General features: G+C 33.5%; 1 protein-coding gene across 3 annotated transcripts in view; it reads right to left on the reverse strand.

Annotated features, from left to right (window-relative positions):
• Positions 1-27,260, reverse strand: part of Not1 (CCR4-NOT transcription complex subunit 1) — a 568,860-nt gene that overhangs the window by 531,789 nt on the left and 9,811 nt on the right. For all 3 annotated transcript variants that reach the window (XM_090401629.1, XM_090401630.1, XM_090401628.1), the window contains exons 3-5: positions 18,039-18,137; positions 6,167-6,347; positions 2,568-2,714 (exon numbers count right to left, since the gene is read on the reverse strand). In XM_090401629.1, the coding sequence (XP_090257755.1) occupies positions 2,568-2,714; positions 6,167-6,347; positions 18,039-18,137 (427 nt within the window). The remainder of the gene's footprint in view (positions 1-2,567; positions 2,715-6,166; positions 6,348-18,038; positions 18,138-27,260) is intronic.

The following is a 27,260-nucleotide window of genomic DNA, read 5'->3' on the forward strand; positions in this document are numbered from 1 at the left end:
AATGGAGCAAGTCGACATCACAAATTAAACAAAATAAATAACTAAAAAAAACATTACACCTGCCAGATAAGCAATCTGACTCAACCATGGAATGTTTCTAAAGCAATCTACTAATAGAAATTTGTTATTGTGTAAGACTATGGCAACCCAGAAGTGATGGTTCTGGCTCCCACTTATGACCTTAATAAAAGTCGAAATTGGTCTGGGTAGTGAACCTTCCCATAATGCATAGCATTATACATGTCCGTAAGTATGTGCATTGCATTATGGGATACTAAGGCAATTGATGTGAAGTCATTAGCCTCTATATACAAGTTGCCCTGTCATGAACTTACTTCACATGCAAACTTTGTTTGCTTACACTTGACAAAGGATTAAACCAAGAATATAATTTCTTGGCACCTTTAATTTATAGTATAACCAAGTAAAAAAAACTTTCTACATACATATTCTAAACCATCGGTTTCCAACCAGTAGTACGTGCTGGGCCATTCAGGGGTACACAAAAAATAATCAGTAATGGCAGAAAAATAAGTAAAGTAAATTATTTTACATTAAGATACTGAACAAAAGTGTCAGTATTTAAAAACAGCTATTTTAAAAACAAGGGATACAATTTATAGAAATGGGTTTAAATGGGGTATGCAAGTGGAAAAAGGTTGGGAACCACTGTTTTAAATTATTAATCAGAGCCGAAAAACTAATTTTATTGTTAAACCCTAGGGTTCTGTGGAACAAGTTAGGAACTGCTGCCTTAGACTACCAATTTGTTTCGAATACTCCATATATTTGTGTACAAACATAACAATCCCTGTATCTTTGAGACCATTAACAACCAGATATGTTTTGACAACTAAAAGATGGCTGGCATTATAACTGAGTGAAAAGAATGCTAATTTCACTAGATTAACAAACTTTTAACCTGGATCAAAACGCAGATTCTGTGTACACTGCTTGGAAAGAAGTCAAGACACCATAGTGTGAGGAACAAACAGCCAATGACATCCACCTTAATAAAATATAGGACATCCTTTCACAGCAATGACTGCAGCCATCCTATGGGGGCATTCTTTCCACGAGCATAAAATAGCAATCAATGAGAATTTTGGACCATTCCTGTAGGCACGTAATGAGGTCCTGGACCTTTGTGAGACAGATACCCCCCCCCCCCCGACGCTCCAGTTCATCCCGCAAATGTTCATCAGGGCTCTGTCAAGACCAATCAAATGTGGTGACATTCATGTCCACAAACAACACAGTTACAGCAGCAGCCTTATGACACAGTACACTGTCCTGCTGAAAGAGACAATGGTCAGTTCCATAGAAATGTCACAAAGTAGGAAGCAATGCATTGTCCAGAATGTGCAGATACCTCAGAGTTCAATGTTTGTGGCACCACAAACAAAAGTCTGAGGCCAATGCAGAAAAAACAGGACCATACTATCACACTGTGACCTTTGAATTTCATTGGGGTTTAGGCACTCTGGTAAGACACATTCACTGGGCACCTGCCACACCCATCCATCTGCTCAGTAGAAGGTATAAGGTGATTTGCCGCTCTCCGTAACACAGCTTTCCAAGTTTTCACATCCCACTGTACATACTCTTTGCACTATTGAAGACAATGCTGCATGCTAGTTTGGGTAATATAGCAATTACATATTGCAGTCCTACCATGGATATCCATGTTGTGAGCCTTGATTTGGAATGTTTTTGTGCAAATCCATGTTCTGGTCGATGCCTGAAACTAAGCATTCAACATGACAGACGAAAATGGCAGTTTTACTTGTTATCCTTCATAGAACCGTACGGTTACATTCAGTGAGTCGTCCACTGTGGTAGCACTTGCAGTTGACTCCCTATGATTCCATCTCAGTATGGTATCGCTGATTGTTGATCTGGGATGGCTCAATTTATCAAAAATTTGACAAACAGATAGAGGCCTGCAACATGGCATCCTGTTACAATGCCTTTTCAAACTCCATCAGTTCCCTTCTAGCAGCCATCCCACCTGGACACTGTTGCACTGACTTGGAAGCATCATATTCCTCCAATTTATACCAGCTACAAACATGCGACTTGTTACATGGCATGATGCACCTTGCCCATGGGGCAGTCCATTGACCTCTTTCCAAGCAGTATATGTTACAGAGTATTCTTTTTTTTTAACCCCACAAAAATCAGGATTTTCTGTTAGAAGTATGCCAAAATATAAGGTTGTTTAAATATTGTTCAATGATTAAAAAAAAGTTAATGAGTTAGGGAATTTATTTGTAACATGAAAATAATTAGCCAAAATTCAAATATTTGCATATTTTAATATACATGCAAAAAATAAAAATAAAAAAATAAGTAAAATAAAGTTAAAAATACTTTGTTTCCTTTTGTCCTTACGTGTCTCTCATTGAAGAAAACAGAAGCAGTATTTGTATGGGAAATAACCACTTAAAATTTAAAAATATTGATCCAATCTGTCATTAAAACTTCAAATCAATATGCTTGTATTTTATACAAGCTCAAACAAAGGTAATAGAGTAACTATATTTCATAATAAATATTACAAATACCTTTTTTGAGTGTTTTCAAGAATGCTTCCTTTTGTTCAGCACCAATTCCAAATTGGTCCTTTGGACCATGCAGTAAATGGGTAAGTAAAAGATGAAGTACTTCAGGGGCAGAGTCTTGCAAGCCTCCTTCCTGAACCGAAGAAGAATCTTCAAAAGGAAGATAAGTGTCACCATTTTAGAAAACTTCAGAAAGTAACACAAATAAAATATAAAAGGAATAATACAATAAAGAAATCTGTATTATACTCTGACAAAAATTAAGTTTAATTATGGTGTAAAATAAATAAATATATGCATTTTCTTTATGTTAACCCTACCCATGAAAGGCTGTAAAATTACAGTACAATACTATTAGAACTAGAGAAGGGATAAAAAATAGATAATCCCTGCATGATCATAGTTGGAGAAGAGATAAGCTATCCACTGGCCCAACCAAGCCAATAATATAAGACTACTGTATTCTTTCAGATTAGTACGTAGTACGTAAGAACATTAAATGAGCTCAATTAACGTTATGCAAAGCAAACAAAATTCATCTGAAAAATGTAGAAAGAAAAATAAGTTGATTTGGAATATACAATGATAGGATTTAAGTGACTAGAGTAGGGATTTGCTGTAGTACATTTCATGTTTTGAGTTAAGGGGTTTTGTAAAAAAAAAGTTGTGTTTTGGGGGAAATTCAGCAGCATATATCTGCAGTGACACAGTAGTAGAGGGACAGTGCAGTAGCTTTTATTTCCTGGAATGCTATGTTGCATGAAGTAGTTCACAAGATATCTGAATGTTTGTGAAAGAGCATCATCATTAATGTTAGTGAGAAAATTGAGTACTAAGCAGGTTCAATAAGGAGCAGTAATAGAGACTGTTTCTTTCATATTTATTAGAGCAGGGAACCTGCTCTTATATTACTTGAAAAAGAAATGCAAATACCAGAAAGAAATTAAAAAATATTACAAACTGACAATAAACAAAAATAAAGCTAAATATGAAAACCATTTGAAGTAAGTTAAAATGGAAAGAGCAGCTGATATAGATGATACACCAAATGAACTATTAAAAGCAGATAAGATGTAACAGTGGATATACTCGATCCACTTCTTAACTAAATATGAATGCAGGGGGGGAAAACAGTAGATTGAATAGTAAAATCTCCTGTATTAAGTACAAGTAAAATACTAATAAAAATATCATTGCATAGGCTTCTGTGGAGAGAGGACATGCTAGAAATATGATTTTTGGTATTATTTCACAAAAATAAAGTATTCATAGAATAAGAAACTATTTTTATTGATCTATTGACTAGTTTTGTGAAAATCTTTTATTTTACATCAGGATAATTGTGCAAATACACTAAAAATCAGTAATAACAGTTCAGTTAACAACCACACTGAAAATATTTGAACATGAAATACAATGGAAAGTGTGCATTTACTAAGACATTATTTGCTCATTTGTGGACTAATGAATACTACTGGTAAATATGAGCATGTTGTGATGAATTAGTCAAGACCAAACCTGATGTCAAATCATCTGTTATTTTTGTTGCACTGTAGAGGATGTTTCATCATTTCAGATGATTCTTTGAATGCTCTTGAGAAATAAATGTTAATGTGGAGCATTTTTATTTGTTGCCATAATACTTAATGTTTTGTTTCAGTAGTATGGTGCTGACAGTCCTGATTTGTGTCTTCTTTCATTTTCAAAGTCCTTGAAGTGTTCTGTTCAGCGTATCGCTCCAGACCATGAATAACAACAATGGAAAGTGTAGTTATGGTTTAGAGTGTAAACCGTAACTAACCTGATCATAGGCATCTGGTTTTTTAAACTATGATTATAGAAGTTTGGGGAGGTTTCAAGTAATCAGAGATCTTATTGATTGGGTAGAAGGCAACCTTTATATTTTGTTGCGCAACCTTGCTATTTTGTCTGTGACTGTATATATGGGAGAATCGAATCACTTGGTTTTCTTGTTCATCTGATTTTGGAGGTTGACATAGGATTTTTTAAATTAATGTTCTATTGTAGCCATGTTTTAGTAGGATTGAAGTCTGGCATTGTAACTCTTGGTTCCTTTTTTTTTTTTCTATGTTTTATATGTACGTGGGCTGTTCAATAAGTAATAAGACTAATTTTACTGTGGCAAAACCACTCATCACAATATTAATTTCTGTGGAATAGAGAAATGTTGCTGTCTCTATTAACAAAAGAGGTTGATAGATGGCATCGGTCTGATGTGACAGATTGTCACGTGACTAAACGCAAGCTTGTTTCGGCACGCCTATGAGGCGTGACCAGCCTTCGAAATGGAAGCGTCCTTGGAACAGCGTTATGCAATTAAATTTTGTGTGCATTTGCAAAAATCGGCATCGGACACTTTTAACGTGATACGCAAAGCTTTCCACGATGAGGCGATGTCGAGGGCAAGTGTTTTTCGCTGGCATAAAACGTTTAAGGAAGGAAGGCAAAATGTGGAAGATCTTGAACATGAGGGAAGACCTTCAACGTCCATCACAGAGACAATGATCAACACAGCAGCGATTATCATCAAGCACGTTAAAAGGAAGTGTCCATTGCTGAAGAATAGCTTCCTATTGCACCACGATAATGCAAGGCCATATATTGCTGGTTGTGTAGTGGACGTTTTGCAGAAGAACAACGCAGATATCCTACCACACCCTCCATACAGTCCTGATCTCGCACCGTGCGATTTCTGGCTGTTTCCTCAGCTCAAGAAACCACTAAGAGGCTGCCATTTCGAAAGCAACAAAGCATGTGTAAAAGCTGCGGAGGTGGTTTTGAAAGACCTCTCAAAAAACGGACTTTCACATGTGTTTAAGAAGTGGATGCAACATTGGGACAAATGCATCGCGTCTCATGGTAGTTACTTTGAAAAAGACCATGTAAATGATGACAATTAAAGCTAATCTGTTTTCTGTATAAATATAATCTTATTACTTATTGAACAGCCTACGTATATATATAAATAGAAATATAGTCTAACTTGATCTGGTAGAATTTTATGTGTAAAATTCTCAGCATTTGTGAAATGTCTTAAAGTATATGTGTGTATATGTATAAACATTCAAATACTCTCAAGGTTCTGCCAAACTATTTGTACAATGAGAAAAAATGCTAACTTGAAATTGACATCAAAATGTCAGATGTACTGGTAGACTGATTACAGCAACAGCAGCATCTTGCAGATGTAAACAAAAATCACCTGACAAATTTTTGGTTTAAATATATTACTTTTAATAATAATAAAAATAATAAAGTATTCAATATAATGTATTAAATGTAAAGTATTTTACTGTGCATATTTCATATATGCACTGATTATACATATCTCAAAATTTTAATTCCAGAAAAATATTAAAAGCATTTATTTTTTTGATCAAAGTACATGATATCAGAAAACCATCCTGATTCTTTCAAGAAAGAAAAACAATCTGTAAATTTCTGCTAAATGTACTAACACATTTTGAAGAAATTGCTGATAAAAAAAGTTAGTAATTTAGTAAGTCTTAACTATATCATACTATCAGAGTAGCTTGCATTTTTTTCAGGAAATGATTACAATATGTATAGTTATATCATACCTGAGTCAATATAAGATCTAAGTAAATCTGGCAATTTTTGTTTCACAAACTGTGCAGCGTGGTGACAGAGATCAACACTAGAAGAATAAAGAAGAGCTAATCCAAAGGCGACTTCTTGGACTCTAGAGAGCTTCAAAACCTTGCTAAGTTGTGGCAAAAGTTGAGCAGTGGGCTTGAGGCTCTATACAAATAACACGAGAAAAATAGTTTAAATATTCATTTTTTTAAGTAATAAAAGGATATATTGTATGCACCGCATAAATACAATGTGATAAATATAAAATTCAGCACTTCAAAAGATTCCACATAATAAATCTTACCTCTTTCAGTGTTTCTTCTTTCACACATTACATACAATGATAAGAATTTTCTATAGGACTAATAACATTGTTTAGATATACATATTTCTTATATATGTTAATAAAAAAAAAAAAACTTTAGAAGAAATTTTGAATATTTTAATCCAATATTTTGCCTAACAGTGACTGAACAGTAACTGACACATTTTTTGAGGATAATGACAATGAACAAGGTAACGTAAATCAAATATGAACACAGAGTATCAATATTCACATTTTAAATACCTTGACTACAACTACTAGGCACAGTCAAATGCAGCAGTTTTTTTTTTTTTTTTAACAACTAAGAAAGAACTAAACCAAGATTACAAAGTATTTCTGTTCTGCCACTCTCCTGCTAGTCACATGTACTCTTAGGCCTGTGGGAAAAGTGCTTTGTTATTAACAATTGTAAGCAAACCAAGTACTTCTGTTCTGCCACTCTCCTGCTAGTCACATGGACTCATAAGGCCTGTAAGAAAAGAGTACTTGGTCATTAACAATTGTAAGCAAACATAGCTGAAAGGGAAGAACAGCTACTTACAAGATGCAAAGTTTATGGTACAGAATAGGTTTAACAATAAAATTACAAAGTTTAAATAAATTTACCATCAACATTAAATTAAAATATTTGTATCTAGAAATTTCATATAGAAGAAAAAAGATTATCACATAACTGAACCTTCAATGGGGCAAGGGAAATCTGGTCACATTCAATACTACCAAAACACAGTCTTGCTTCTTCTCCTGATAAAAAATATCTCATCTCACATTCTCTTACCCTCAGTAATACATAAATCACAGGACAAGATCAGTTCTCTCTCTGCTCGGGCAAACATACACCTACAGCCTCTCCTGGCACAAACACATTACAACAATAGCATCCAAAAAAAAAAAAAAATAGGCATTCTCTTTTCTTCAAGACAATATTTTACACAACCAATCCTTATCAATATCAGCTAACCAGCTAATGCCTTTTATTCCCTTATAGGGAGTAGGTGAGGCCTTTTAACACTATCTAGCTTTTGGAGACTGAGGGAAGTTCAATCTTCACCAGTAGCTAGCTAGTTGGAAACAACTGGTGCAAGACTATTACTAATTATAAGCAGCAACATGAAGACACTGGCAGAGAAGTGCTGCTATCTCTTGGTGTCTACCCAAACATGTTATTGTCTGAAATAGTGTGGGTTCTAAGTTCGATTTTCTTGAGTTTATAGGATGAAAAACCAGAATTTCCAGGAGAAAAAACTTGCTTGCCTGTATGAGAGATTGACTAACTAGGGGAGGAGTCGAAGAAGAAGGCTTATAAAAAGTTCCTCCAGCCGGCAACTAGACGAACTTAAGTCTGTCTTCAGACAACCTAGCACAGAGAATGCAAGTGCCACTCACACTGAGCAACAATATATACAAATCCCAAATATGCCCATGTTTAGAATACTGCTCACATATTTGGGGTGGAGTAACTAAAACTTCTCTAAAAATTCTTGATACTGTACAGAAGAGTGTCATTTGACTCACAGATGATCCCTCTCTTACAGATAAACTTCAACCTCTATTCCAATGACACGGTGTTTCAACTCTGTGTCTATTCTACAGATATTTCAATGCTCACTGCTCCAATGAACATTCCTCCACTATCTATTGCACTATTAATACAAGAGCAACAGCTTCCAAGCACCCTTTATGGTGCAACTGAAAACACGCTGAAAGTGCTTTTCTTCATCCTCTTTCATTCCATCTACTTCTGTTCTCTGGAACAGTCTACTGCAAAAATAATTTCCAAACAGCTACAACCAGCAACTCTTCAAAAAAAAAAACTTCTGACTTCTCACCTGCACCTCAGACAGCACTGATGTGCTTATAGGTCATTCAACCTCTCAAGTATGGAATCAATACAGAAAAACTATATATATATATATATGACAGAATGATCATTGACTCGGTTAACATACATAGTTTTATGAAAAATATTGAATGACTAGAACCGAGATTTAATTAAAAAGGTTTTAATATAAACACACTACTAGTTTCGGCCTGTAACAGCCTTCTTCAGGTGACATTATAAAAGAAAAAACACTAAACATTGAGGGTTAAAAGACTATGAACATCATAGACAGTCTTTATACATAATTAGCATTAAAACGTTGTAGTTGTATTTGAAGCTGTTCTTTCATTTGTTGCATTGTTGGGAGAGTGCGTGCTTGCTGCATCACGTGAACGCCAGTACATGATTACAGCTGAATGACTATCCGGGAGGTTGTAGCTTAAGTAGTTATTTAGATGAACAGGATTGAAGATGATTTCTCTCGATTCCACAATTTTTCTCTCTATTTCGTCACTGCAACGGAAGATGTTTGTAGATTTTTCCCAGCAGACTTTGTGACTTTGGTTATTATCATTAGGATTAGCCGAGAAGAGGATATGACTTGATAATGCACTTGCTTGCTGTCTCTTGTAAGTAATGTCTCTCATGTGTTCTTCCATACGCATTTCGACAGATTTGTCTGTCTGCCCGAAATAAGGAATATCGCAGTCACATAATATTTTATATACGCCAGGGTATTTGAGTTGATGATGACAAGGTTTTGGGTGGCTAATTTTCCCAGCAGACTTTGTGACTTTGGTTATTATCATTAGGATTAGCCGAGAAGAGGATATGACTTGATAATGCACTTGCTTGCTGTCTCTTGTAAGTAATGTCTCTCATGTGTTCTTCCATACGCATTTCGACAGATTTGTCTGTCTGCCCGAAATAAGGAATATCGCAGTCACATAATATTTTATATACGCCAGGGTATTTGAGTTGATGATAACAAGGTTTTGGGTGGCTAATTAAGGAACGGATCTTTGGAAGTGGAGTGAACAAGGTTCTGATATTGTTCTGTTTCACATAAATTAGCAAAAGTTCTAAAAAAATACAATATCAGAACCTTGTTCACTCCACTTCCAAAGATCCGTTCCTTAATTAGCCACCCAAAACCTTGTCATCATCAACTCAAATACCCTGGCGTATATAAAATATTATGTGACTGCGATATTCCTTATTTCGGGCAGACAGACAAATCTGTCGAAATGCGTATGGAAGAACACATGAGAGACATTACTTACAAGAGACAGCGAGCAAGTGCATTATCAAGTCATATCCTCTTCTCGGCTAATCCTAATAATAACCAAAGTCACAAAGTCTGCTGGGAAAAATCTACAAACATCTTCCGTTGCAGTGACGAAATAGAGAGAAAAATTGTGGAATCGAGAGAAATCATCTTCAATCCTGTTCATCTAAATAACAACTTAAGCTACAACCTCCCGGATAGTCATTCAGCTGTAATCATGTACTGGCGTTCACGTGATGCAGCAAGCACGCACTCTCCCAACAATGCAACAAATGAAAGAACAGCTTCAAATACAACTACAACGTTTTAATGCTAATTATGTATAAAGACTGTCTATGATGTTCATAGTCTTTTAACCCTCAATGTTTAGTGTTTTTTCTTTTATAATGTCACCTGAAGAAGGCTGTTACAGGCCGAAACTAGTAGTGTGTTTATATTAAAACCTTTTTAATTAAATCTCGGTTCTAGTCATTCAATATTTTTCATAAATATATATATATATATATATATATATATATATATATATATAATTTGGTTCAGGACTCCACTTGGTTCAGACCAAATAGAAGTTGTCAAGATCAGATTTTCAGATTTTTAAGAAAAATAGTTGAGAAATCGTGGGAATATGAAAAGATATCTCTACTTAGGTTTTGTAGATTTGGAAAAGCATACGAAAAAGTACTCGGAGAAAAACTTTTCAAAACACTACAATTATATAGGGCAGTGTTTCTTAACGTGGGGCATACGCCCCATGGGGGGGGGCAATTAGACAATATGTTGCATTCGTCACCTCATATACTGATATACTCAACTATCAGTGTTGAGGTGGGGCATGATCCAAAAAACATTGGAAAACATGGATATAGAGTAAATAGAATATCATTCAGAGCAATACATAGTCTATATTTACGTTGTAGATCTACAGTGAATAAAATACAGGAAGGTTTGATGTAAAATCAGGTGTAAGACAAGGATGCACATCATCTTACTTTCATTCATCTATATGGATCGCATTATGAAAGCAAGTAGCATTAAACCTGATATTAGAATTGGAGATATTAAACTTAGCTCTTTGTTTTATGCAGATGATGATATTGTACTCCTAAATACATCCAATGCAAGTCTTCAGGATTGTCTAACTAAATTGAATAATAGCTGTAACAAATGTGGCATGAGAATCAGCAAAAAGACTAACTATGAAAACAGGCAGGAACATAAAATAGCTTCAGGCCAATAGAACAATTCAAATATTTCAGCTCTTTAGGCTCAGATTTTAGTGAGGCTGGCAAGTTAAATCTGGAAATAGACAACAGAATAAGTAAAGCTGGTATGGTGGATAGCCAGCTGAATAAATTTATATGGAATAAAAAAGAAATTAGCCAAAACACTAAACTAACAGTACATAAGAAGGTGTTCAAATCAATTTTAAGTTATGGATCTAAGAATTGGGTTAGAAATACAGCACTTGACCACAGATAACAGTTGTGAGAAAGATTAGGGGAGTGAATAGATGGTGTTAATGGCAAAATCATATTAAAAATGAAGACATTAGGAAGGAACTTGGCATTGTTTGCAATCAAGAATGTGTGAGCAGGGCTAATCTAAATATTTGTTTAAGTGGTCACTTAAACAAATTTAAAAGATAAAGTTGGAAAAACAGGTTCAACACCTAGATGGCAAGAAAAAGGCCGAGAGGAAAACTAAAGTCTAGGTGGGTTGATTCAGTCAGAAACACCTTAAAAGAACGAAATGTTAGATTTAACAATATTGGAATGCTGACAAGTAATAGATTAATTTGGAAGAAAACTGTTGATAGGAGATTATTAAGAATGTAAACTTATTCATGTAGTGCTGTGATAATAGCCCGAACACCCCCTTGAGAGTACATATCATGACAATGGTGATGATCTCGTTCAAAGTTTTGAAACCATTTCAATTTGTAGTTGCAAAACTGGGCAAAACAAAATTATATGCTGACTTGAAAATCGAGATGTAAGCAGAAAACATTTTAATAATTAGGGATGTGCTGAATTTCAGTTGTGATTTGGCATTCAACTGATTTGACATGTTTTTCAGATATTTGGCTTCAGCTAAATCAGTAGAAAGATTCAGTACTCGGCTGGCTGAAGCAGAAGAATTCCTGTTGCATGCATCATAATAGATGCAACCAATTGGGAAAAGTCTTTTCTTATCTTTCACAACTGTTCAAACAGTAGGGTTTCCAAGGCTAATTATTAGAGCTGTTGCACAAACTAAATAAGAATTCAGCAATAGGGACTGATTGGATATCAACACGTGATAAAAGTGTTCAGATGAACTGACTATTCCTTTGACCAAGCTGTTCAATATGAGTCTCAGAACAGGGAAAATTCCACAGGAATGGAAAGAAAGTATAGTAATTCCATTTTTCTGCAATACAATTTCAGTCTGTCTTCATAAATGTTGCAGTACACGATGAATTTTTCCACAGTACAATTTCTCAGAAATTCTCTTTCAGAAGTCAGCAATATTTATGAAGAAACTAGATATATGTGCTACTCCAAAAAAAATTCATTTTCCTACATCATAATTTATCACAAATTCATTTTGATTATTAAATCCATAATTATTCTCTATATTTCACAATTTAACCACGCTACTAGCCAGGACGTATATATACGTCCACATTTTCATGGATGCAAAGTGCATATTAAAATTGTAATAACATCGATATTACATTGAAATTTATGATGGATACGAAGCTTTTGAGGATGTGTATTTGATCTTTAATGGCCGGTAAGGTGGTTAAAATAAGTCCCATTAATATTTTGTTCTGATTTTTCTGATGAATGGTTTTTTAAATACATCTTTACTTTACGCAATTAATTGGTTCTATGAAATAACCGCATAACACGAAATCGCGTAAAGTGAGTTGAATTTATCATGGTGAGATAGGGATAGGAGTTTCTTCAGAAGGATAAAAAAATGAAAACTTTACACCTGTGAGCAAAAGAAATTTTAATGAATGAATTATTTAAATTTATAAAGAAAACACAAATTTTAATGAATGAATTTAATTAATACAATGGCATAAACACCTAAACACAATACATACTTCTGACAGTCTTCAATCGGATAATAAATGGTCTGGGTCTGGTGAGTCTGGATCATCACTCCCTTGCTCTCTTGAAGTCCCTGGGATGATAGGCTGATTATCTTCAACTTTTTTAATGAAACAGTCAAGACTCAGCTGATGGGCAGCATTCTTCCTCTCTCTATAAAGTTCTTTGTAGCAAGTCAAAGAATTCTGAATTTCTCTCACAACTTTTGTACTTCTAGTCTCATTAAGATCATTTTCTTCAATTATTCTGATGGCACTGTCAATGTGTTTAAAAAATTCTGTCATTTGTTTTGTTGAAAGCTGTTTGATGGGCTTGGCAACAAAGGGCTCCTGACTGTCATCATTCATGTTGTTTTCCATTTCCAGAAGATCTTCATTAGTCAGCTCTGATGAGTGGGACTCGAGCAGTTCATCCACATTCTCAAATCCAACAGATTTCGGCATTTTAATTATGTCATGTCTTGAGTTGGCAAGCTCACTTTCAGGATCAAAATCATTACAATCAGAAACTCCAGGCCAAATTTTCTTCCAAACTCCCTTCATGCAGGACTGCTTAACTTCTGCCCATGCCTCTCCAAATGCTGTCAATTGCCATTTTTATATCATATTTCTTCCAAAATTCTTTCACTGAAATTTTATCTTCACTGTTGGTACATGTAGCTTTTACTAGCTGTGAAAATGTTCTGCAGAGATAATAACTCTTGAAAGTTGCAATAACACCCTAATCCATGGATTGAATGATGGATGTTGTGTTTGGGGGTAGAAAAATAACTTTGACAATCTCATCAATTTCAGTGATGCTTGGAGGTTGTCCTGATGCATTGTCCAGAAGCAGAAGAATTTTGAAGGTTACATTTCAATTCACGACGCAGTTCATTGCAAAAGTAGGACTCAAACACAGCTCCAGTAATCCATGCTTTTTTATTTGACCACCATACAACAGGCAAATCCTCCTTTGAGTAGCCCTTGAGTGCGTGAGGGTTTTCAGAGTGATAAACCATTAGTGGTTTAGTTTTGTGATCTCCAGATGCATTTCCTCCTAACAGGAAAGTGAGACAGTCCTTGGAAGCTTTAAAACCTGGGCCCCCTCTTTTCTTGCACAGATAGAAATGCTCTACTAGGTATACGCTTCCAGAACAATCCCGTTTCGTCGAGATTGAACACTTGTCGAGGCAAATAACCATGTTCTTGAACACTTAGAAATTTTGCTGGAAAGTTCTCAGCAGCAACAACATTAACTCCTGCAGCCTTGCCAGTCAGCTTGAGATTATGGAAGCCATGTCGCATCTTGAAACATTCAAACCACCCAGCACTTGCAGCAAAAGATTGCACTTTAGAATCAGGATCTATAGCATTCAAATCATCAAACAAACTTTTCGCTTTAGCCTGAATAATCAAGGTGGATAACGGAACAGCACGTTGATTTTCATGTTCACTGAATTGGGTCAATATCCTTTCCAATTTCTCCATAATTGGTGCTCTTATCTGTGTTATCTTAGTTGTCAACATTCTCGTCTCACTTTTACAACTTTCTTTTATTTTCTCTGCTTGATTTCTTATTGTTCTTAAAGTTGATTCTGAAATTCCTGTAGCTCTGACTATGTTGACTGTGCGCTCATTACGTTCATACCTCTTTATAACTTCCTCCAGTGTTATACTTTTCTCTGTTTTTTTGGTCTTGGAAGTATTTTGATCACAATTACCTCTTTTTTCCATAATGTTTGCATTGCAGAAGACTCCAACAATGGAGCTTACTAGTTGTACACCTTTTGTGAGACTGACATGCAGCACGATGCTGCCTTGTCAAAGCGGTGACCGCACAACGTCACGTGACCACACACAGGGTGGTTGCGAAATTGCTACCGGTTGCTATTTTTTAAATTCACTTTAAAATCGCGTTATAGCGAAAATGGTAAAGTGCGGTTTAGTGTTCATATCTTCATGTTGGTTCAAGATACAGGAAAGTAGGATAAAAATGGATATTACATTTGAAAAGAACAGTACGTAAGAAAGTTTTGAAAAGAATTAAAGTTGGGTAGCTTTTACAAGTAAACTATAGACATGACTATATAAACATTATTGAAGAAAAAAATGAAACAGATTGAAAACAAGAACCAAACCTTGGAATCTCAGTGGAACTCTGAAGAAGACATTGATTCAGCTAGGGAGGCATGTGAAAAATACACAAAAAGTTAAAGTACTGGTAAAGAAGAAAGGATACCAAAAGTTCCTAGCAAATAAGTCAGAAGGTATCCTAAAAGAATACAGAGAAAATGTAAGAGATAAGTTTAATGAGGGACACCTGTACAATATTCTCTATGAAATTAAATAATAGTTTTATTATATCGAAATGGAGAATATTATGAATCTATCTATATTTTAAAGCCAAATGTAGAAAGAAAGTGAAGTTTCAAAAATTGACCAGCGAGCTTACGAGAACATGACTGGAATCAGAGTTGCCTTGATTGCACTATTTAAGCAACTTGAACTCTACACCTACAACTGAAGGTTACATTCATTATAAGTGATTATTGGGTGATTAATGTAGCTACCAATTATAATATTGTCTATTATAATAGACAATATTACAGATTCATTGATATTTAATAGAAAATATGAAAACAAGCAAAAGTAAAAAATGTAGAAAAATATTCTTACTTTCAAAAATTTACTAAAAAAACTTATAAGGTTATGTTCTTATAAACACTCCAGTAAACTTTCCAAAGTTTTAAGTTTTTTCCTATATTTGGCTATAAAATATGGATGGATCCATAATATCCTTCATTACAATAGTTCACTTATTTCCAATCGAAGCATATGGGCTCTATACTTAACATTTTTAAATTATTTTATATATGTATATAATTTGACCCACACACGAAAGGTCATAAGACCTACAGCAGATCAGTGCCATGTGCGGGCAAAAATTCCTGTACCAACCGGGAATCGAACCTGGGTTAACTACTTGGAAGGCAGCTATGCTAAAAAAAAAAAAAAATTCTAAAAGTCTTCATTTTGGCAATGAAAAATAAACAGAAATAGGAGATATTAAAGAAACATGCTTATTTCATAGCCAAATATACATATATATATATATATATATATAGAAAGGAGAGTTTTGAATAAAAAAGAGAGAGCTTATGAGAATACAATCTGTCACACTGGAGTTGCCTTAACTTGAACTACTTAAACTTATCCAGTTTCTTCAGTGCATGAAATATGGACTAATTTGTTTATTTTACAATGTCAAAATGAATACATTTAGGCTCTTTGATAATTACTCTTAAGCAAAAAGACAACTGCTGTTCCCTTATGAAACATACAATTCTCTGAAATAGAATTGTTTTGGTATTGAATAAAGATTCTTGTCATTTTAAGGTTCTTCCTGATCTGCGATGAGAACCAACAGTTCAAAACAGCTGTCAAGCCAAACATACAGATATGCCTTGGAAGCGTGCATCATTTTAGTACTGCAAGCAAAGACAACTCATAGTTGCTGAAGATTTTATTCTCATAAGGTCTCCGGTCAGTTTTTGAAACTTTCCATCTTCTATTTTTGTGGTCACATGATTAGGCGAAGTATTATTACATGTTTTTTAATCTTTCTTCATTCTGCAATTTGGCCAAGCTGAATATTCAGCCAAAGCATAATTCATTAAATTTTATTAAACATTGTAAATAAATTTTATAAACAAATGTTTTGAACAAACAAAAATATACACTCGTTAAAAACTTATAAAATTTTAGATACTTATGTTTTTTTGAAAACATTGTTTAAAATTTAATTTGGTATGCTTCAGTTGAATATGGCACATCCCTAATAATAATAATAAATAAAATATGGATGTCACTTATGTATATATATTATTTATTTTCATAGAATTTTTGGCTATGTTTCATAGCCATTTTCAATTCAGTAGGAAGAGATAAATGAGTTATATTACATGTGCTATCAACCTCAGGAAGATAACTCCATCTATATTAATAGATATCAAGAAATAAAATTACATAAATAAAATAAAATTTGCAATTTTAAAGTCTAACATCAACAAAAACCATTGCATTACACTTTCTCAATTTTGATTAGTTATAACTAATACTCATTGGTCATGTGTTTCATAAAAAGAAAAAAATTATAATTATTTAAAATTTTATTTTTAAAGAGGAAGACAAATTGCTTTCATATGTTTATGTAGCAGCCAATTCATTGAAGGTGCACTTATTTACACAAACTGTTTGACAATATTTTATATCATAAAATTATGACAAGTTAAATTAATTTATTTCAGAAAAAATAAAACAGCAGTGGTGATGGTAGTACAGTCGATCTTGCTGTGGCAAATCCTACTATAATAAACCCATTAAAAAAATATTGAAAAGGCCCAACCAGAGTTCAACAGGTGCAATGATGTTCTTAAGAAAAATCAGTATAGTAAACTATTCCTAGTCCCTGCAAGTTTGCTACAGTGACAGTCAACTGTATCATGTTAAAATTATGTTATGTTTAGTTATAATTAATGTCAGGCTTGCATGCAAAAAGTGTTCAGGTTGGTCAAATGAACACGAAACCATGAATTTCTGTTCTGCTGCACAACTAATGAATAATAAAAAGTGACATGCTTTATGGACTTGTCCCAGCAATAATTTTGAAGGATTCTGCAACATAAAAGTTCTATGTTCTTCAAGAAAAAGATAAACAAGAAAATCATGTGAGTTTATTCAAGGTTTAGTAGCTGTTCACAAATAAAACTGAAAAATTAGTAAGGTTCAAAAACTTTTTTTTAAATTTCAAACTGGGAAATCAGATCACTCAATGTCAGAAGTTGATAGTTATATTAATACTGTTAATTTTCATGTTAACTTTATAGCAGAACAACATTACCAACAGAAAATTTGCTGCTGACTTTCCTAGATGTATCAACTCTCATCACTACAGCAAACACCACTCTAATAAACTTATTCACTATAACAAACTACCGAAAATCCTGACTAACACCACATGGATACAATGTCATGCTAAAAGAAATTCATCATAAACTATCCACTTATATGTTCCTGTAGTCCCTAAGAGTTTGATATAGTGACTCAAATCTGCACAGCTCCCAAGAATTTTAAGCTTATAAGAAATTCTTACTATTTCCAGAAATGTAATTTGTGAACCAGTACTCTTAAATGCAAGTATTGTTTTCCTCACTCTTTTTATTATTTGAAATCAATTAAAAACAAATTTGCATTTGATGTTTTACAGAAACACATAAGAGGTAGAGTAATAATTGCTGTTGAAAATTAAAGAAGTATTTTGACAACTTAAAAAAACTTACCTTTTGGTGATGTAATGGATTGTCAACTGCGTAACAGAAGCTCGATACAAAATTTGGTTTAGTAATCAATGGTGCACACTCCTGAATTAAGTATTGTGTCTGTAGGACAGAAAAAATAGTTTTAAGAAGATATTTGAGTGGAAAAAAATCTTTTTACATTGTTCTCAAATTACATCAAATGTTATAACCAGTTTATTTCGATTTCTTTACTGACAACACTTTCATATCAATTATATTACAACCTCCAATCTGCTTCATAAAAATGCAGATACAGAAATCAAATCTGAAAAGAGTTGAAAAGTTATGATAAATTGCCTGATTTGGGTTTAAATTGTCCAAGTGAAACCCACATTGAAATGGAGTGAAAAATTCACTGACAACGTGAACTCTCCATGGTACATATGTGCAAGAAAACGTTTAGATGGTAAATGATTTTCAATCAACCAGTGAGAGATAGCTATCTGGTTAACTAGACACTTGAAGTGGCTTGGAAAAAAGTCAGAAGCTTGTGCTTTATAGCAAAAGTTTCTGGATACTCCAACCTTTAGTTCACTTACAGTTTTATGCTATAAGTTACTAACCTCATATAATATTATATGGTTGAAATATATTGGAGTTCTTAATAAATTGTTTATCTGTTCACGTGTTAATCATTGTATTATTATTACTATAATTACGTGACAACTCAAATGGAATCCAAGGACTTCTGAAGAAAGGCAACCTACATCACACAACCCACCATCCATACTGGCCATCTACTGTCCAGTGATGGTATTTTTGTCTATTAATTGCATATGTTTGATTTGCTTGTGTGCAGAATAAAAATCCCAAGTTTCCAGAAAAAAACCCTGATATCTCCATTTGAAATCAGCTGACTCACCTTTGACTGAAAGTCCATATAAAACTTCCTCCGTTCATGAAGTAAATTACTTACAATGTCTGTATCTTATATCTTTAGTTAAACTTGCAGATTAATATTCTACAGTTCATTACTGGTTCAGAGGTTCTAATTTTAGTCAAAAAAAATATATTTATAAATACTAATAATTTCATTTTAATGTTTGTCTTACATATTTTCAGTACTTTTTCAATACTTTTCCTATCCTGTGTAAAGTTTGACAGCCCTCAACATTTAGTTCAGTTCCACTATATTTCTCACTACAATTCAAACATAACAATGTCAAATTGGCAACATTGTTTTTAATATTTCAATTAATGAAGTTTCTTTCTAAATAATCCATGATGGGAGAACATGTTCATCTAAGTTCCACTTATAATAAATTTAGTTTAATCCTTTATCCAAGTGTGAGCAAACAAAGTTTGTGCCTGAAAGTATCTTCAGGACTGGGGTAAAGTGGTACAACACCAAAGGGCATTGTACCACCTTACCCCAGTCCTGAAGATACTTTCAGGCGCAAACTTTGTTTGCTCACACTTGGATAAAGGATTAAACTAAATTTATTATACTCTAACCAAGTGAAAAATAAACTTTCAATAAACTTTCAACATTGAGTTCCACTTACCTTTTTTTTTTTAATGCAACTTTCACCAAGAGATTGTAAACCTATAGTATGTAAGTACCATAGGCAGGCTAAGAATTTTTTATATCATTTTATTTTTACATAGTGTGGAAACACTGTTCCAGAGACCAAACATGGAACTTTATTCAAGTCACTTCAGGCCTCCAATAAGTAAGGCAGTGGTCTTCTACCATGTGAAATGAAATTCATCGCCCACCTAAAGACAATCGCAAACATCCATTCCCTAAGCGCAATTTCAACACGTTGATTTTAGAGTGAGTATGTTAACTACTTCGGCGACCAAACCAGAATATTTAATTCTTTAAATTTCCCACTACAATTTTCCCTCTCTGCAACTATTAAAAACATTTCAGTTACCAATTTTTTTTTTTTTTTTTTTTTTTTGATAAATGCAAAAAATCACTACAAACCACATCAATAATATTTATAATAGTGAGCCTTCACCTTTCCTGAGATAAGCAAATGAACTATTAACATACTAATAGAAGAACAAACTCATACTCTATTAATAAGTCTCACTAAATGACTAGACTTCAGATACTTTGCACAGGGTAGAATGGAAGACAACAATCCTACATAAAGGTTAATAATTATCTGAAAGAATATTGACTTCAGCTCATAAACTTTGCTAATCTCAATAACTACATTTATGTTCAACTTACCCAAAATTTGGGAGACTTTTTTTAAGAACTTCAGCTTAATGACTATAGTGATTCAAATTTAAGTACTAGAAGCTAAACAGGACTAGTTTTTTCAACTTTCAATTACAACTCAATTCTTTCTATTTAAGTCATCAAATTTGTGATTAGGTAAACTATGATGGTACTAAATGATTCAGTTTGTCAGTACCAGCTTTTCATGTCAACAAATTTTCTTTCAAATTAATCTGTTATTTGTCAGGTATCAAATATGGTGATAATATCTAACCACCTTTCAGCCTTCTAAGGCACTACCAGCTGCATAAATCCACTTAGATATTGGTCATCTTCCAAAGTCTTTTCCTGCATACTGGTTTCCAACATCTGTTCTGTTTTTCCTTTCATTTTATTTAGCTGACCATACCACTTTAAATTAACTCTGTTCACATTTCTGAAAGCTAACGATGTCAAGCTTCCTAATATCTTCACTTTTAATATGATTCTGTAACTGATGCCATCTAATCACTCACCCAATTTTTTTCTCTCTTCAGAAAAAAAAGTGGGCAAGTGATAAACATTTCGACTAGTCTCTAGTAGAAATGTTTAATTTCTAACCCTTTTATCTAGTTTGTTCTGGCAAATTTCACATAAATATCTTCAAGTGTGTGTGTTATGTATGATCCATCGAGTCGTTTCTGACTCCTAGCGACTCCACGAACATACACTCTCCATTCCGATCTGTCCCTGACCATGTCTTTCAGAATGTTCAAGCGCACTCCAGTTGCTTCTTTAACTGCATCCATCCATCTAATTCTTGGTCTTCCTCTTCTCCTGCTTCCATCAACTTTGGCAAGCATCATCATCTTCTCTAGACTGTCATTTGCTCGCATAATATGTCCGAAGTATGACAATTTTTGCTTGATGATCATAGCTTGCCAGATTGCTCCCTTGATGATCAAGGGAGCAATCTGGCTTTATTCTGTCTATCACTGATTTATTGGTTTGCTTTGCAGTCCATGGTATTCTTAGTAAGTGTCTCCAAACCCAACTAGCTCCCCACTATTCCATCTCTGTTTATTCTATGAGCTATTTCTAAATTCAATTTGCCATCTTCACTAAAAATTGTACCTAAATAGCTGAAATATTCTATTTCATGTTCCTGCTTATTTTCATAATTTTCATCTTTTTATTATTGATTTTTCATACTTGTTACAGCAGTTATTCATAAATAACTTGCATTAATAAGTCCAATAACTTGAACTTATTAAGGAGCATATCACATACATAAAATAAAGAGCTAAGCCGAATATTTCTGATTTCAATGTCATGGTTAATGCTATATTTGTTTGTAATGTGATTCATGTAAATTATGAGGTTTATAATAAAAAAAGAACTTAATTTATATTTCTTTTAAGTTTCATTTATTTGTTTTATTTTAGATTTTCCAAACTGCAAAACATGACAGCAGCTCTTCCTTGGCTCAATTTTAAAAATATCAATAAATGAAAACATTTTTTTAAGTGGTTTAAGATTAAAGATTTTTTTAATGCTCATAATTTGAGTATAATTATTAGGTATACTTAATTATATGACTACAGTAAATATTATTATTGAAAGGTATGTTTAAAAGCAATAACTTATAAATTACTAATTTGGTGCAGCAGTCTAAAATTTTTTAAACCTTCTTTTCATAAAACAATTTTATTTGCATAAAAAACCTAATTTATATAATTTATAAATTAGGTTTTGATTTTAAAGGTTAAATTTTTTTTTTAATTAATAAATAAAAAGAAAAAATTTGTTCAAATATAGATTGCCTTATACTCTAGGTTGAAAATCTGAACCTTTGAATCAGGTAATGGAAAATGTCAAGCTCCTACAGTAATGTATAACGTGTATTAATGTTATATTAGACATACGTACTGTATTCTTTTATATTATGTTAATTAGCATATTAATATACTAAATTAGTATATTAATATATTTTGTATATAGATAATTCTATTTTATGAATGTGTTCATATTTGTTATGGTTAGGCATGTAGTTTTTTTTTTCTTTTAAATCCTAATGAAAAATTACTAGAGTAACAATCACATGAATTACAGTATGCGAAACCAAAGACTAGCATAAACAAACAATTTTACAAACATCTTGTATCGGAAAACATCGCTCATAAATTACAGTAAAGAAAACACCTGCTGTGCTTTCTATGTCTACATCATATTAGCGTAATATGTGTGTGTGTGTGTGCATGAAAAGCTCTCAGCAGCAAGTGTAAAATTTGTGTTAGTCTCATACGACAAGTAAAGCAAAAAATAATCATTCATTTTGAAAGGCGATTTTGGGGGTGACCTTATACACCCAGTTGCCTTGTATGCTAAGATATCAAATATTTATTTATTTGTTTAATATTTTTTACAGTTTTTTTTAAATTGCTAGTCGATTCAATATCTACATATGGCAATAGATCATTACTACTTTCCTAGTCAAAACTAAGAGAAAAGCCTGTAAAAAATTATACAAAACTATTTAATGCATGTGATGTAAAAACTACTGATATCAGCAATGTCAGAAGATCAAGATAAAAACCAGGAGAATATATTTTAAATCTGTCTAGATCAAGTGATTATTGAAATCCACAAATGGTGGTGGAAGGGGGGGGGGGGGGATCAATGAATTTGTCAACTGCCATGTGAATGCAAAGAATTTTGACACTCAAGTTCTAAGCATAGTATCCAAGTCATGATAATGGTAGAATAGTGGGAAATTTGTTGCAGATCTGTACTACAGATAATTACAAAACAGAGAGAGAGAGAGTAAAGACTTAATAAGTGAGTTTACTTCAATCTTTTAGAGCCTCATGATAATCTTACTCATTTTTCAGAGGTGTTATTACTGGTGATGAGAGTTGGATATCTCTCTTAATACAAACCACAAACTATGTGTCAATCCCAAGAATTGAAATGCAAATCACCCCTCCGGCACAAAAACGGCTTTCCAAATCAGGTGAAAACTCAGCAATCATCTTGTGGGATAGTGAAGGTATCTGGATAGATATTTTAAAACTTGGATGAGGTTATCAATCAAGATAAATAAAAATAGAAATTTAAATCAGATATAATCCTTGCCAGCAAAGGTTGGTTGATTGGTAGAATCTCTGCAATTAATGGCTTAAGCAAGTGTAAGCGTGGTTAGTAGTTGGAAGGGGACAATCGTTCGATGCTGTTAGCACACTCTCCCTCGATGAGTCTTTGTACTCCCTGGAGGTGTTACATAATAATAATAATAATAATAACTTACATAATAATAATGAAAGACTGCATACTGCCAACCACACTGTGTATGAAATTATAAACTTTGGTTAGGCATGTATTGCACAGCCTAATTATAAATTTAAAATGCCACGAAATTATATTCTTGGTTTCATCCTTTATCCAAGTGTAAGCAAACAAAGTTTTGCACATGAAGTAACTTCATGACAGGGCAACTTGTATATAGAGGCTAATGACTTCGCATCAATTGCCTTAGTATCCCATAATGCAATGCACATATTCTTATAGACATGTACAATGCTATGCATTATGGGAAGGGCCACTACCCAGACCACTTTTGACTTTTATCGATGTCTCATCAGTGGGAGCCAGACCCAGAGGTGATACCAAGATTGAAGTAATGCAGAAGTCATATGTTTATATACAAGTAGCCAAAAGCCTAATTATAGTCTGGACATGGCTCCAGGTGACTAATTTATCTGATTTCATTAGTCATCAACATAGGCAATGATGAGAAATTAAAAACAAAATAAAATACATCAAAGATTAGTTCAAATGCCATTACCATGCATTCTCTGAAAATGTTTTCTATATCTTGGTTCATAGTAGAACAAATGTTCCACTTTGTCTAGAAGCATAGATATCTAGAAGCAAAGATACATTTATATATACCTACTATATTACTTATACATTAATGGTTACAAAAAAATAAATAAAATAAACAGGCATTACTTTCCATCACATAAAGTGGAAATATGTTTATGAGCAAAATGTAAATTTATTTACAAAAAAAAGTTCCAACTGAATTAGTTAATAACATAAGCATCTTCTTCATCCATATTATATATATCATCAGCCAATGTCGATCCACTGCTGGATGAAGACCTTTCCAAGGTCACTCCAAAACTGTCTGTCCATGGCTCTCCTTTTCCGTGTCACTCCTTCAAATCTGATGACATCATCAATCCACCATGATGTTTCCACCGTGATTTAGGTCGGCGTCATGGTCGTTTTTTCCTCTCATGGAATCCAATCCAGTATTTCTTTTGTCTATCATTGATCTTGTCTTCGAGCAATATGCCCAGCCCATTGCCACTTCAGATATTGCACTCTTCCTATGATGTTAGAGACTTTGGTTTGATTTCTTATCATGTATTATTCCTTTTGTGATCCAGTCTTGTGATATCAAGCATACTTCTTTCCATACTAAATTGTATTTCCTTTGCATTTAGTGTCCATGTTTCACAGCCATATGCCAATATAGGAAGAATACATTGGTTAAAAACGTTTCTTTTCAGGATTAATATTAGTTGGCTTTTGAATACTGAAAGTAATTTTCCAAATGCTTTCCACCCAAGCATTGTGTGTCTTTTAATTTCGTCCAAGATATTTTGTTCCAATGATATCCGTTGTCCTAAGTATATGTAATGATCTACTTGTTTAATTTCATCATTATTAATTTTTATTATTTCTGGTTGGACATAGCTACTGAACATAACTTGGGTCTTCTTTAGGTTTATCTTTAGGCCAGCTGTTTTGTTAGCAATTTGCAGTTCTTGGATACGAGTCTGTAATTCACATGCAGTTGAAGTAAAGATAACTATGTCATCTGGAAAGTGTAAATGGCTTAAATATCTTCCATTTATCTTCAAACCTTTCCTTTCCCAATCAAGAAGTTTGAATATTTCTTCTAGGCACACTGTGAATAATTTCAGAGATATTGTGTCACCCTGTCTTATACCTTTCTGTATTTCCACAGTAGAGATGTTTCCACTGAAATGAACTGCTGCTGTGGCATTGGTGTTCACTGATTGATGGTCCTGACATATGGCTCCTCCACTTGTTGGTTTCGTAATGCTTTAAGTATTGGACAAGTTTTTACTGAATCAAAGGCTTTCTCATAATCAATAAAACCAAGACATAATGGTAACTGATATTCATTACACCATCCAATAATCTGTTGTACAACTTGAATATGGTCCACTGTACTAAAGCCACTTTGAAAGCCTGCCTGTTCTTTTGGTTGTGCTAGGTCCAGTCGTACAAAGCCTATGAGCTAAGACTTTTGTAAACACTTTGTAAACCACTGATAGTAGACTGATGGTCAGTAGTTTGCCAAGTCTTCTACCTCACCTTTTTTATGTAGAAGAATTAGGGTAGCCTTCATGTTCTTGGTACATCATTTTACTTCAAGCATTTGAAGATTATATATATGCCTGAAGATTATATATATATATATAGAACAATGTGGACATGTGGGATGTATAACAAAATTTTTGACTTTGTGAGGGTGAAAATACAAAAAGTCATGGGAAAAAAAAGTATGCAAAATCAATTTATATGAGGCAAATCCTATATATGTGTGTGTGAATTTATAAAATTTTTTTCATGCTCATTCAGAAGTGATTCAAAGATAATCTGTAGTATTACATATGCTTATACCTATTATATCTCTCAAATGCAAATGATATTATTATTTGAGACCTCCAGGGTAGTCAAGGACTCGTGAGGCTATACATGACACAAACAAGGTTGTCGTACCTTCTCTTAAACTCATACACACTAGAAGCATCATCACTTCAAAGGGCAAACTGTTCCACTCGCTCAATACTCTGTGTGTGAGAGAAAAATCTAGCCTTTATCCCTTTAACCACAAACTTAACTTCCAGATGTTCCCATGCTCTCTCCCCAATTCCCATATAATGAAAAATTTCATCATGCGACATCCTATAACACACATTCAGAATAATATTCAGAGACCTCTATCATATCACCCCTCCTCCTGTTCATCATCATCATCATCATCATCATATGCTTTCTGTGCCTGCTGGCATAGAAGGCTGATCTCCTGTTAGATCCTTTCTAATGTAATGACAGATTGAATACCAGCAATACAAGGATTGATCCAGTTTATAACAGTTTTCTTATAATTTATATTACATTTTTATGTGTTTACATGGTTATATAATCTATATAACAAAGTATATAGATTTAAATGATGCTAATTCATATTTGGTCATAATTATTTTCTATGCAATAAATTAGAATTACAAATCGTTCAATGCATTTTCTTTGATTATTCTAATTTTTTGATTCAGAGGTGTATATAATTAGCTATTTCCCAAGAAAGTACGGCACAATGACTGTCACTAACTAGTGGTAAAATAGTTATATTCTTAACTGAAATCCCTTCTGATATAATGATCAAATCCTACACTCTTTGATTTCGAGTTTCATCTTTCACATGTTGCTTGAGAAAGTTCTCACAACTCAATAAATTCTCCTTCATTCTTATGACATTTCTCTTCTACCAAATCCATGTTTGGATAACTAAAGTTGCCCATAATGATTAATCGTTCCCCATTAGAGTAATTTCATCATCCCCAGCAACTGAATCACCAAGTCTGTAGCAGCATTCCATCATATATTTCATCTTATTAGCCTCCATTTTGGCCTCAAGCTCACTGTTACATGGGATGTTATTAACATTAATACTTTCATGCATTTCTTCCCTAAATGGACTCAAATCAGCTGAATTGAGTAGTGCTCCCTCTCCTATATCTTCTGTCATTCATTAAAATACTACAACTTTAAAACTCAGTGGAAGTTACAATGCCTGACAATTATATCCAGGTTTCAATAATGTCAACAATGTTAAGTCACAACATATTCAATAAAGCAATGAACTTTCCTGGCATTTGTATATAGACATAACAAGTTACTACTAGCTTTTTCTTACACTCAGATCTAGTCTGTTTGGTTCTGTTGAA

Source organism: Typopeltis vanoorti, chromosome 12, assembly GCF_054136105.1.
Source record: "Typopeltis vanoorti isolate ZY-2024b chromosome 12, IOZ_Tvanoo_1.0, whole genome shotgun sequence".
NCBI classification, from domain to species: domain Eukaryota; kingdom Metazoa; phylum Arthropoda; class Arachnida; order Uropygi; family Thelyphonidae; genus Typopeltis; species Typopeltis vanoorti.